At 45.0% G+C, this 13,280-nt stretch overlaps 1 protein-coding gene across 8 annotated transcripts in view; it reads right to left on the bottom strand.

Annotated features, from left to right (window-relative positions):
• Ptprm (protein tyrosine phosphatase, receptor type, M) overlaps positions 1-13,280 on the bottom strand; it is a 704,621-nt gene that overhangs the window by 406,165 nt on the left and 285,176 nt on the right. For all 8 annotated transcript variants that reach the window (NM_001168632.1, XM_063266820.1, XM_063266818.1 and 5 more), the window contains one exon: positions 8,873-8,951. In NM_001168632.1, the coding sequence (NP_001162103.1) occupies positions 8,873-8,951 (79 nt within the window). The remainder of the gene's footprint in view (positions 1-8,872; positions 8,952-13,280) is intronic.

Below are 13,280 nucleotides of genomic sequence, written 5' to 3' on the forward strand. Positions count from 1 at the left end.
AGCCTGGATTCTTTCTTTCATTTCCCTAAGTTATCTTTGGGGAAAGGGCTTCAACTTCTGGGGAGCTTCTGGGACACTTTTGTGTGAAGGGCTAACACTTAATGGGTGTGTTTGAATGCACCTGCTCCCTAGACCCAAGTCAGTCTCCTACTTTCTTCCTTTGGAGGGCACTTCCAGACTTTGAGAACCTCTGCTTGGGCTGAGGTCCTGACTCTTTCTCTAAATTGCTATCAGGAAGTTCTGGGTGACTGAACGGCCCCTTCTCACGTCCCTGTTGACTGCACATCACTGCACACCTACTCAGCACACCACTCCTGCTGACGTGATTTACTAAGGAGCATTTACATTGTCAACAGCTTCTTCCACAAAACTCAAACGTCAAAGCAGCTCCTCCCTCGAACCCTGCTCCGTCGGAGACCTTCCTTGAGTTAGGGAAAGTGAAGCCCTCACTACTACCTCAAGGGCTCTCAATGGACTCAGAGGCCCCCAAACATAACTGTCTGAGGTTAAAAATAAAAAGCTAATTAGATACAAAATTTAGCTCACAGTTTCAAAGGAGCACATGTCACACAAGAAAAGATTGGTGAAAGACTTTAGCTTTTATATCGAGTAAATAGTAACTTCTTTTATCTGACAGAAACAACTTAGATTACAACATAAGTGAAACATAGTTAAGAGTCAACTTTTATATACATATATCCAATGAGTAGTAGGGGTGTGTGTGTGTGTGTGTGTTACATGAAACTTACAATGATGCTTTTGCATCTGTCCATCAAAGCACATAAACAGCTATAGATGTTACACACATGGGATCATTCCCCACTTCTAGATGGCATCACCAAATTAGCAGCGAAACCCTATCAGGACTACTGGGGAAGGCGGCTCTCAGATAAGAATTCAAATGTTCAAGGCCACGTGACTTAGACATTTGGTAAATGCAACTGGTTTAATGCTTTTGGTTAAATTGTAAAAAATACAAATTAGTAAGAAGAACCTGCTGAGTTAGCAGCATGGGTGTGATAAACTGTGGTAGGATTCCAGTTTGCATTATTAGTCATATAAACTGATGTCATATTTGATAGATATTTAAGATTATAAAAAATAAACTTGATTTAAATCAGCAAGTCATTCTGACAACCTTTGTTTCATGAATTATTTTTTTTAATATATATAAATTTGCCTAATGTAGCTTCCAGAATCTTCTTGGTAACTAAGTAAAAATGAAGTATTTAAGTGTCTATATATCTGGCTTCTTATTCTCCCAAGAATAGTAACTATATTTGGATCTGTTGATAAATATACTCTTTTGATGCATAACTGATTTTTGTTACTACAAACATGCATCGCTCCAGGGTATGAAAATGGGGTATTCATAAAATTTATTGGTGAATGGAAGGCTGACAGATATGAATACAGTTACCACATGCTTATTCTTTAGGTATCATTGTAAACTAAGAATTATTAATAGCTAAAAGTTATAACCATTGCACACATGTACAGAAATAGCAGATGAAGTGAGGCAGCTATGAAAGACATTCAGGGAGGGTGGGAGTGCGTTTCATTAGAGAAGAGAGACTAATTCTACCCTAAGAGAGAATGAATGCTTTAAAGAATACATCAGAGAAGGGAGGGAAAAGAGGATATTATGCAGAAACCCGTAAGTGGATATGTGGAATCACAAATGATTTTTGGGAAAATGATTTTGACTGGACTTGATGGGAGTTAGTCAGGGAGGTATTTTACAATAAGCTACAGCATGAGCAGCTCACATTGTAAAATGGGTGTGAATGCCTCATTGCTTTCCTTTCTGTAAACAACAGAGAAGTTTTGTTGCTGTGCTCGTGATAAAAGAATAAATCGGATGGAAAGGGGGTTGTTTCATCTTTTAAGTATCCACTTATGAAAATCAGGTAGTTTGCATCATAAAGATTAGCTGCGAGCCCCGTTTGCCCTGGACCGTGTAGGGAACTGCATCTTTCAGTACTAAGAGCTAAGGGGAGGGGTCCATCTCATCCATGGTACCTTATACTCATCCCTCTGCCTCTGCTGCCTGTCTTCTGACCTTCCACTTCTCTCTCCCTCTTCCTCTTCAGACCCTTCTCCTCCAGGCTGCCGAATAGCCACAAATTTCTCTGGCTTTCTTTACATATGACTACCTCAGTTCCCTCCACCAAAGAGCACTGAAGGACTGAATACAGAGAGCCCTGTGCGTCCCTTGCCCCCTACAGTGCTAAGGCCCATCCCTTCCCTCCCCAGCCTTTTGTACTACAGCCATGAGACACAGACCATGGCCCACTGCTACAGCACCACTGGAGCGCAGATTACATGCACCTAAGGCATACTTGATTTGCAGCATCTTGGACAAAAGTTCCATTGACTAATTCTTTATCCTACATCCTCAGGGTCCTTCTGGAAGGGCAAGGATGGGCTACGCAAATTATGTCCTTTGTCAAACTATGATAAGCGCAAGTATGAGATGCTTAAAAAATAACTTCTCTTCTCCCATCTCTGAAAGAACCTTACTGGGCTGAGGTCTCATCGATCCTCCCAGTGTGGCCTAGGAGGTCAGGACTGACACAATAACCAAGAGCTATCCAGCCCCAATGTCACTAGAGCAGATATAAGAGACTGGCTGACGCCTCAGAGACGCACAGGTGTGTCACAGCATCCCTACCTGTGAGCACCTGTGTTTCTGTTAATTACACAGAAGGCCATCGTAGGAGTTAGTGACCAAATCCTTATACAGACTTTCCCACTTTTCTTCGTCTTACATTTTTAGGAGCCAAATGGCTGAGACAAAAAGCAAGCAACCGAAACCAACTCATTTACAAATCAGAGACGTCAAACTCCATTCTATCAAGCTCGTACCACTTTGTGGCTTCCATGGAGAAGAACTGAGAGGGCTCTTCTGGGTGTCCCTTCCAAGAAAACTAAGAGTTAGCTTCTGTAGTCTCTCTTGAGAAAGGAATGGACTCTGTGCACTTTGCTCTGTCTGATAACCTCTTAATAATAATAAAACATTTGAGCAGCAGCCGTCTTGCTGATTCTATTGATAATGCTCTAGCGGTCTTCATCCATGCTGATTGCGGGTGTTTGGGAAGAATGCTTTTTAAGGGGCCATGTTGCCAATACCTACTGCCTGAACCAGGAGAGACGGGGCTCACGTTTCACTGTAATTACCGATGTTGGTGCCGGCCCTGCCTTCAGGACATACTTACCCATGTAATCTGGAGATCCAAGATAGGACTGTCCATCCTCTAGGCTTTTGTTTGCTTGTAACACCATCCCTTAAATGGTTTATTATACAGGAAGGTACTTCTTCCTATGGAGAGGTTTCCTCCCTGCTGTGGCTTCTCAAAGACTACAAGGGTTTACTATTGCTTGCAGGGAAAGATGTGGCTGCAAAGGATTGGTATTGGTCCAGGTTGTGTCAGAGAGTGTCTTCCCCTTGGATGACCAACTGCCCTTAATCTATGAAGTAGTACGGGTGGCATGGTTGAAACACGATTGCCAGAGGGGACGGGGGTGATATCTGAGGTGAAGCTACACCTCAAGCAGGAACCAGGTAAAGTCTTCAAAGGAAAGATAGCAGTCCTGGATACAGGAGAGAAACTCATCCTCCAGGATGGTGAAGACAAAAAAGACACTCTACTTCCAAGGTAAGTAAGTTTCTGCTCATCTTGTAAGCTTGGCTTTCAATAAACACCAAGGTGAGATAATATTCCAGAGTTTCAGGAGATCCCCGACTCTCTAGGTCCCGAGCCTAGAAGCATCTTCAGTGGGCAAGTGGTTTAAGGCGGATCCCACACTGTGACTCCTACTTCAGTATGGCTTATTCAGGCATCTGAATAAAGGGAAAGTCCTTACACGCAAGCCTTTATGGAAAGTTTTCTTTGTAAAGTACTCACTTAAAGGAGTGGGGGGAAGATTTTTAAAAGATGATTCAGGTAAGGTATTCTGGGTACTGAGCCTTCAATAAAGTTCTGTACTGTTTAAAATAACTGACCTATCCTTGGAAAGTGGGAAGGGGCTCAGGAAGAAACGTCTCTCTGGCTAGCAAAGTTTAGAACCCACGCTGAGCTGGAAGGCCTAACTTTGCCAAACTAATTGGAATTTCAGGCATAACACGTCCAGAATGGAAATTCTAACCCATCTCACATGCAAAAAGAAACATTTCCCACCTCTCTCTAAATTTATAGACCCATTTATTTCCCCTGTACCCTTTCAAAATGTTCCACCAGATCCTTGTGAAATCTGCAGGAGCTCTGCAAACTCCGTCTCCCACGAATAACAAAACAGGCTTAGCTCGGCTCTGCCTTCCCCTCCTTCCTTCTGCGGCCCATTGCTGTGCGCAAAGGGCGAAGTTCTCAAATATTAATTGATCTCCAATCAGCCTTTGATCCCAAAGGCATGGGTTATCATTGACCAAGACACAGATCCCCTCGAGATGTTTCATTCCTATTGATTCTTCAAAGCTGGCATCTGCATCCCAGCAACAGACCTGGAGAGGACTGATTGGCGAGATCAAAGCGCAAACTGGAGGGGGACAGAAGACTCGGAGTCTCCGGCCTCCTATTTACATTCATATCTTCATGTGATGCCAAAGGCGGAAGCGAACGAGACGTGTGCCCAGCGCGCCCGACAGCCAGGACGACCCGAGAGCAGGCCTCTGTCCTGGCCCTCATCACAAGCAAGGAGGCACGGCCAACAGGAGAGCCAGAGCTGCCCAGTAAACACTGGCAAACGCCCTACTTGGCAAGCATGCTCGGAATTTTAACATGGTCACAAATGAACTCCCCGGAATCTGAGAAATCCGTCAGTTTAATTATTTAGACTTACTGTTTCCCAGTAAATAATTCAAGAGTGGTTATCAGAATGGATACTTAATCATAATAATGTAGGTTAAGGATCTCTTCTTTGAAACACCGAGGCCACAGTGTTTTCAAATTTCGAATAGTCAGATTTTAAGCGTTTGCATGCACATAGGCGGCGCCTGGGAGATGGTGTTTACGTGTTAGCATGGAACTCGTTGATGCTCCATATGCACGTTACGTTCACAGACGTAAGTAGGCTTTGAGGTGCTTTCAGTGTCTCCGTGTTTCGACTGTAATCGATCGCACACATTCAGCAGCAGTGGGGATTGAATATGTAACCAATGACTCAATCATACACTTTACATGACAGATTTGCAGGGCATGGAAATTACATTGCAGTAAGTCTGTTAAATAGCTCCTGTTTATAATTCATGAAAATATTCAAGGTGATAATGACCCACAGGGTTCCGGCTGGCGCACACGCCCATTCAATTGGCATCGGAGGTACTGAGGTCTAGGAATCGTGAGTTCAAGGCCAGCCTCATCTACAGTGGGAAACTTGCCACACTAGCAGACTCGGAGCTTGCATAGCTCATGATGTGTTTAAACAGAGAGGGCTTCTAACAGAGTTGACAACATGCTCAGTATTTCCCGCAGGGATTCCTGAGCCAAATTCAAGATACGTTTTTAGGGTGCGTACCAAAATCAAGAATTATCTATGCGTATTAGAAGGGGCCTCAAGCTGACAGCTGCTGACTTTGTACAGTCGTCTCCACCTTCCAGGCTGATCCCGCGTCTTTCTGTCGCCACATTAACGTCGATTTTACAAGCAACTGCATCCATATATGAGAACAACTACCATTGAGAAACTGCCATAATGGTGGCTCATAAACCCACGCGGGTCCAAACAGGAACCTTTAGGGCGAAGTCAGCAAGACTCGGCAACTCTCCGGAAAATACCGTCGTTTGCACGTGGAGTATTTATGTTCCTGTGATAACCTAATTTTAACAAGCATCGAGATTTCAAAAACAATTGATTATTATGATTATTACTTGCTTTCTACAGTAAGATCAAACCAGAGGACTCTGTCCTTACGATGTTTATTTGCATGTTTTTCCCTGTGAGCTCAGAGACTCAGGGAAGAAATAACCACCGAGGAGTTGTCATCAAAGCCAATTACAGCGTATATTCCATGGGGCCACTGCGGCATCCATCACCTCAGCCACCAGCCTACAGTTCCATCGTGTGTCCCCTAAGGCAACTCACAAAGCCAATTAGGTATGAGTGTGAGTCTCTTCAGAGGAGGAACCGTAAGTAAGTTCCTAATGGTACAGGACGCTGACTCCACAGGAACACACAAATGCCACAGCACTGCCCCACAGGACAGGAGGTTACTCATCAGCCTGGAACCAGCAGAAAGCAAGAGGCTACATCTGAGGAGCTACTTCTCAGCCAGAAGCCCCAGGTAGATGGGAAGAATGCAGGATGAAGACTTGGGATGCGCTGGGTAACCCTGGCTGCAGAGTTCCTCACCGGTGTCCACTGCGGTAGCAACATCTGCCCTGCAGGCAGCTTGCACTAAGAAAGAGGAAGGCAGGGCACATCAGAGCGCTGGGCTCTGAGAGAATGTGCAGAAGTTCGGGGTTATTTTCTGTGCTCCTTTTACACAGTGACTCAGAAGCCACGGACATGCACGTTAGCAGATCCTGGGGCGCTTTTCAAAGCTGGAGGCCAGGGCACCACAGACTCGGCACAGTTCCAACTCAGATAATTATATTCTGTTTCCTGAATTCGCCCAGATGTTTCAGCTGGTTACAGCCTTGTTTTTCTTCTTTCTTTCTTTTTTACTTTTTCAGGGGGGAAAAAGAGGGGGGGATTCTTTGCAAACCTCCTCCCTCCCCCATCCTCCTGACAGAAAGGAAAAGGTAAATGTAATGTCAGCTTTGGTCACATACAAGACGATGGATCCGTGTGAACCTGTACATGGGGCAGGCTTCAGAGGACAAGAGAAAGATGTCTGAGAGAGTAAAGGCCCTGCCGGTGAAGTGGGGCAACTGTGTCATGAGACCCTTGTGGGATCATGGCCACACAGGTGCTAGCTCGCTCCAGTGGCGCTGGACTGTCTAACGATCTATTCTAATTCAGGCACCGGAGGAGATGCTGAGCCCTCCCTGCCAGTGTGTGCATTTTTAATACTGTGGATCTAACCATCCTTCCATGATTTGGACAGGGGCCATCAGCAGAGACCCAGGAAATGTAGCAGCTTGCCAACTTTCTTTGCATGCCAGGCATCCTAAAAATAAAGCAGACGGCGGTTGCTCCAATGGCCAGGAATGTAAAGCCCGACAGTATCAATTTTGGGGAAAGATACAGGGGAGATAAAACTCCCAGGCACTGCTGGTGGAACGTAAACTGGTTGAGACACTTTTCACAGTGATGTGGAAGCAACCAATAAATCTAACACTGCGACTCCCAACATCCCGGCAACTCGGCTTCTTAGGCACAGACATATATCTCTCCCATGGGCACACACACATGCTGTACCACGACAGTAATTTTAATAGACAAAAACAGAGAAGGAGGTACCAAATGTTGAAGAATAAATACGGGCTGTGATATAATCCTAGTACCGGGCACCATGGATTGGTTTTTAAAATGTACGTGGAAAGGGGAGAGAAAAACTATTCAGGGCTCCAGTTTGCACCCCAGCTCCACAAGCTCTACAATTGGAGGTTCAGTCAACTAGGAACAGAACTGATCCGGAACAAAGGAGTTTCTACTAAGCACACACCATTGCCCTGCCCTGTCCTGTCTGCTCTTACAAAGCCTTTAAATTGTATTCATTATTGTGAGTAGTCAAGAGGTAACTCAAAGATTCAAAGAGGGTGCAAAGGCTATGCCTCCTTTAGAGCATCCATGGACTTGTGGGTTCTGTAAACCAAGTGCCCATAGACTTCATGGGACAGAAAGACAAAAGATGTAAACAGATAAATACTATCCATTAGGATATGTGGGAGGCAAAACCGACAACTGCTAAAGGCTAATATTATGAATACGCACTGCTTAGGAGAAACATAGTTCATATGTATATGTACACTCATATACATATACATATATACATGCACTCTCATACATACAAACATACATATACATACACATATATACACAGGAGACAGAATGCATACAGGCAAACAGACATAGTCTCATTCATGTACACACACACACACACACACACACACACACACACACACACACGTTATAGTCTTAGTTGTTGTTGTTATTGATGATGTCTTTTAAATTCGGGCCTGGAATCCACGACAGTGGGATGCAATGCCTGCTTCCCCAGATCATATCAAACGATTGAAGCGAGTGGGAACTTGACTCATCCTGACGATCCTGTCCAGGTTTTGTGTCTAAGGCCAAGGACACAAGGTCCAGTCGAAGCAGAAAAGTTCCAGACCCTAGACAAGCAGCCATCTCCCAAGGGCCAGGGGGCAGACACATAGACAGCTACTCTGCTGTGATGGTACCTGCCATCCTGGCCTCAGTTTACCCACTCAGCCACCTCGTCAACCTTCCATTCGCTTTCTAAAAGGGCTCCTTCTTCCCTGTGTACATTCTCAAAGTACTAATTTGCAAAGACAAGGGGCGCGCAAATCTGGTACTTACAGATGGCTAAGGAAGGCACTTTATATCGGGTAGGTCCTAAGTCTACTCGATTCAGACTGTTGGGAATTGTGGAACGAAAACTTGGGGGCAGAGATAGAAATGCTCTCAATTTGGTGATGGAAGGTGCCAGCTGGCCATACTTAACTCTGTGCTAATATGGAAAATAGAAGTTTGGACGTCCCTCGTGCCTGCTTTGCATTTTCAAAGACACCAAGAGATCTATGTTTTCACACAAGCTATGGGCTGTGGCGCTTCCAGGATCCAGATCTCACATCCAGCCTGGCACGAGACCCCACTGGCAGGGTGGCTTCTCTCTGTGTTCCCTTCCACGATTGGTTTGTAATGTAAACGTTCATCAGTGGTGATGGGCCAAGGAAAGCATACTTACTACACGGATGTCCCAACACCTTAACCTCATCAATAGCAAGGTAGCCTTGATGTCCAGAGGTCACCACTTCGAAAATCACCTGGAAAGTTAAGAAAGAATAATGTCATTCATTCATTTTTTTTTTGTTGGCGTTCTATCAGATGCCTCTTACATTATAAGGAACAGAAGTTCACTCATCCATCCACTTATTTTTCCCAACAACTATAAGGGAGTGGGTCACTAACACCTGCCTACCAGTGTTTCAGGCTCCTAGACCCCAAATATAAGCAAGAGCAAACCTGCTCTAGGCTGGGGAGGCCAAAGGGCTGAGGCAGGTCCAATCACCTATGTAGTGATGGGAAACCAAGACTGAGGACAGACATGGGGAAGACAGAGTCCTGGAGCCATTTTTAAAGGTGGAGTAATGTACTAAGATTTTCAAAAATCAGAAAACTTAGATGATGTTAAGTAAATCATTACACAGAATAAAAATGCTTTCCTATATATAAAACCCATTCCCCGACACAGTGTGATATCTTCACTGAGAGGCCAACGTTACAATTTAAGTCTTTGTAGATGACCTTTTGAAGGTGTCTGAATAGAAAGAGGCATTTGAGGTCCTGGGTTTTTATTCATTTAGAAGGAAGAGGTATTAGGGGAGCAACGAGGGGTCAGGGGAGGAAGAGGAGAAAGACAAGGAAGGGGTGAGGAGAAGAAGGGAGGGGGGAGGGAAGGATGAAAGCAATGGGAGGAAGTTAGTTACACTTGAGAAAGTGCAGGGTGTTAGGATGGCTGATTTTGAGGCCAGTTTGACTGGACAGCTAAACGCTTGCTAGGATAAATGAAGTCTGTGCTTGCAGTGGGGGTGTGAGCATGCTTCTGAGGGTGCTTACTCAGCGGGATGAGCAACGGGGACATTGTTAGGAATGCAGCGGGCCCCACCTCACATGCTGGGAGTCCAGATGGAGAAAAGGGGGAAGCAGAAAACCTAGAAGGCAGACACCCCCTTTTCAGCTTCTCAGCCACTATAATGGCACTACATTGTCCAGTAATCTTCACCGCAGTGGACTGACACCTGAATCCAGGAGGCCTGGCAACCTTTCTTCTGCGTCTGTGCTGCCTATTTCCAGGGTTTTGTTTGTTTGTTTCTTTGTTGTTGCTTTGTTTGTTTGTTTGTTATTGTTGTTGTTTTGTTTGTTTGTTTTCTATGCAGATAACAGTACCTAACATCACAAAGCAGGCATCTACCAGGGTGACAGCACATAAGGAGTTAGTGTTAAGCACATGAAGAGGGGGACACGTAAGACATACACAAAGGTGGGCGTGGTCGTGACTGGGTCAGTCCTACAGGCACAAAACTCAATTGTGGCCTCAACATTCAACAGGAGACTGCTTGGAAGACAGAAGAAAAAGCACTTCTCAGTCACATGGAGACAGGACTCACTGAAATCCAGATGAAAGGCGTGTGAATTCAAAGGAGAATTGTGTAAACCAACTTCTCCAGTAGTAGGAGTCGTTTTAAAGTGATGCGATATGATATGGGAGTGAATGGCACATTTGAGAGAGATTCGTCCTCAGAGAAAAGAAGACAGAAGAGGAGGACGAGGAAAAGGCTGCTTGTTGGTTTGCTCATCCCGAGGAATTACCTGAAGGTTATCAACACAACCCAGCAATTCTTCTCCTTTTTATTCTAGAGAAAGGGAACTTCTACTCACATAAGAAGCCTGCGCCAACTTAGCGAAGCCCTACTCATAACAACCAAGATGGCAGCGAAGTCTTTTAATGAATGAATGATTACACAGACTGGCCCAGCTTACCACAGCAATGAGAAAAATCTAACTGCTGTCAGTATCAACATCGAGGATGAATCTGTGGGAGCTGTGCTGGATTTGAACATTAAAAGCCAGGCCTAAAAGATTACATCTCATCTGATTCTATAAATGCAATATCCTGCGTAGTCTAACTTTAGCAGTAGAAGCCAGATCAATGGTGGTCAGGAGTAAGGGACAGAAATGGCAGGAGGGAGGTGGGCAGTCTTTGAAAGGGGCAGCCTAAGCTATCTCTGTCAGTTTCTACTGGAAGCGTGTTCTCACGCTGAATTTTACAGAATTAAGTGTGCATGTGCATGGTTGTGCACAGAAACTGAGGCATGCAAGGCAAGCATTAGAGAGCCTGTGGAAGCCATAATAAGCACTGGACATCCCAACACCACCAACACCCAGCTGTGAGACCACAACTGGCAAACTATTTTCACTCAAGGAAACTGGATGCCATGCTGTGGGGGAGTCTCTACTATTTTCAACTGTTGTGTGTTACTCTTGTCTTAAAGTGGTTTGGTTTAAAAAGTAATTGTGACGGTTTTATATGCTCTGCCCAGGGAGTGGCACTATTAGGAGATGTGGCCTTGTGGGAGTAGGTGTGTCACTCTGGGCGAGGGCTTTACACCCCTTATCCTAGCTGCCTGGAAGCCAGTCTTCTCCTAGCAGCCTTCTAATGAAGATGTAGAACCCTCAGCTCCCCCTGCACCATCCCTGCCTGGATGCTGCCATGTTCCTGCCTTGATGATAATGAACTGAGCCTCTGAACCTGTGAGCCAGCCCCAGTTAAATGTTGTCCTTATAAGAGTTGCCTTGGTCATGATGCAGCAAAACCCCAACTAAGACAGTAATTATAAAACTCTTTACTAAGTGCATGCTACATGTATTATGTTGATACTACTCTCTATATCAGTTTATATTAAGCTGTTTAGATAAACACATATAGAGTTTATATAAAACAATTTATATAAAGCATAAGTCCTAACATATTGCATGAATCTTTTAATCAACAAATAAGAATTAGAGTGAAAGGATTTCATATTTCAACAGAATGAGGAGTCTGGGATATAATGCGTTTGTCTGAGGCATGCCACGAGTCACAGTAACCTTAAACTCCATCTGTTTCCAAACGCTGTGCTCTCACTCTTGTGCACTGAGCAAAACCTTGGCTCCTAGGATTCCTTTGTTTGTGTTTATGAAAAACCAGAAGACAGCAACCCACAGAACCCCAGATGAAAATGCTAAGAGCAGAGACTGCAGGCATGAAAAACCAGAAATGTAGAATCACAGCTCTGCCCTGATAATAAAACATAACACATACCAGAGAGAGGGGGGGGGCCACAGAAGAGCAGAGATGAAATAAACTCTGTCCTGCCCCTAAGTTTAATACATTGTTTTCCACCCATGACACAACAGAGAGGAAATGCTGTCTGGATATCCCTGCAATGGGACCGGGATAATTCATTTCCTTATGTCTAAGGGCTGCAGTGAGGAACAAAAAGATGAATTTCAAGAGCAGGCTAAGAAAACCATTTTGAGGCCCTGAAAAGAGAAGCCTGGCTAACAGTGACCGGCTGCAGCACCAGAGGTGACACAGCAGGGTCTGCAGAGACCTGCCACGTAGCTCAGTGAAGTGGGACTACATACTGCGGCCAGGGAAACAGTTAGGCCAGCTGCACGTCTTTACCTCTCCCTCAGCTCCCACAAAAGCAATTCCCTCATCCTATCTCCAGCTCTGTCCTGGACCACCTGCTATCATCTCCCTTCCCTCCTGCTTCCTCCTTCAGTACATCACACAGAAACTCTTTCTCTGAACTTCTCCCAAGTCACTGCCTAATCTCGGACTCCATCTTCATCAGGCATTCCCTGGGAGGCCACAAGCTGTGGGAGCCAGGGCAGGGTGTGTGCTAGACACATCTCTTCACCTCCCCCAGCTTCTCCAAACCCAATCCAAAGTCTTCTCCCCAGCTCTTTCCACTTTGGGCTCTCCTTATTGTCTGCCCCAAGTCCAAGGGGACTGTGCAGAACCTGGCAGAACAGGGCACTTCCCTCCCTCTTGTGAACACTCAGTTCGAAATGCCTAGAAACACATTTTGTCTTGAACCCTAGCGGCCACACCTATCGGGATCCAAGAAGAATTTCCTACCAGGCAAGACAAGGACACCACACTCTCCTAAGAGCCACAGAGGGCAACAAAAAGCAAGAAACAAAATACCTACCCAACAGAGACAAGACCAGGTATGAGTACTTAGAATTACAATCTTCCCAACCCAGATGCCTAGACACTAGTGTAAACATATAGTGACAGCCAGGACAATGTCTGCACTAGAGCGTAGCAACCCTACCAGAGCAGGCCTCCATACAAGACATACCTGAAATGAAAGGAAAAGACAGGACAGAATTTAAAACAGCCTTTACGACTAGGATAGAGGCCCTTAAAGAAGAAAGGAAAATTCCCTTAGAGAAATGCATGGTAGTAGAAGCAAACAAAGGGGGGAAAGGAATAAAACAGTTCAAGGCCAGAAAGTGAAAATAAAATGCATGAAGCCCAAACTCAGGGAAATCTGGAAATGAAAGATTAGGGGCTCAAACATGAACCCCAGAGACGAGCT

The sequence above is a fragment of the Rattus norvegicus genome, chromosome 9 (genome assembly GCF_036323735.1).
Source record: "Rattus norvegicus strain BN/NHsdMcwi chromosome 9, GRCr8, whole genome shotgun sequence".
In the NCBI taxonomy this organism is placed as follows: Eukaryota; Metazoa; Chordata; class Mammalia; order Rodentia; family Muridae; genus Rattus; species Rattus norvegicus.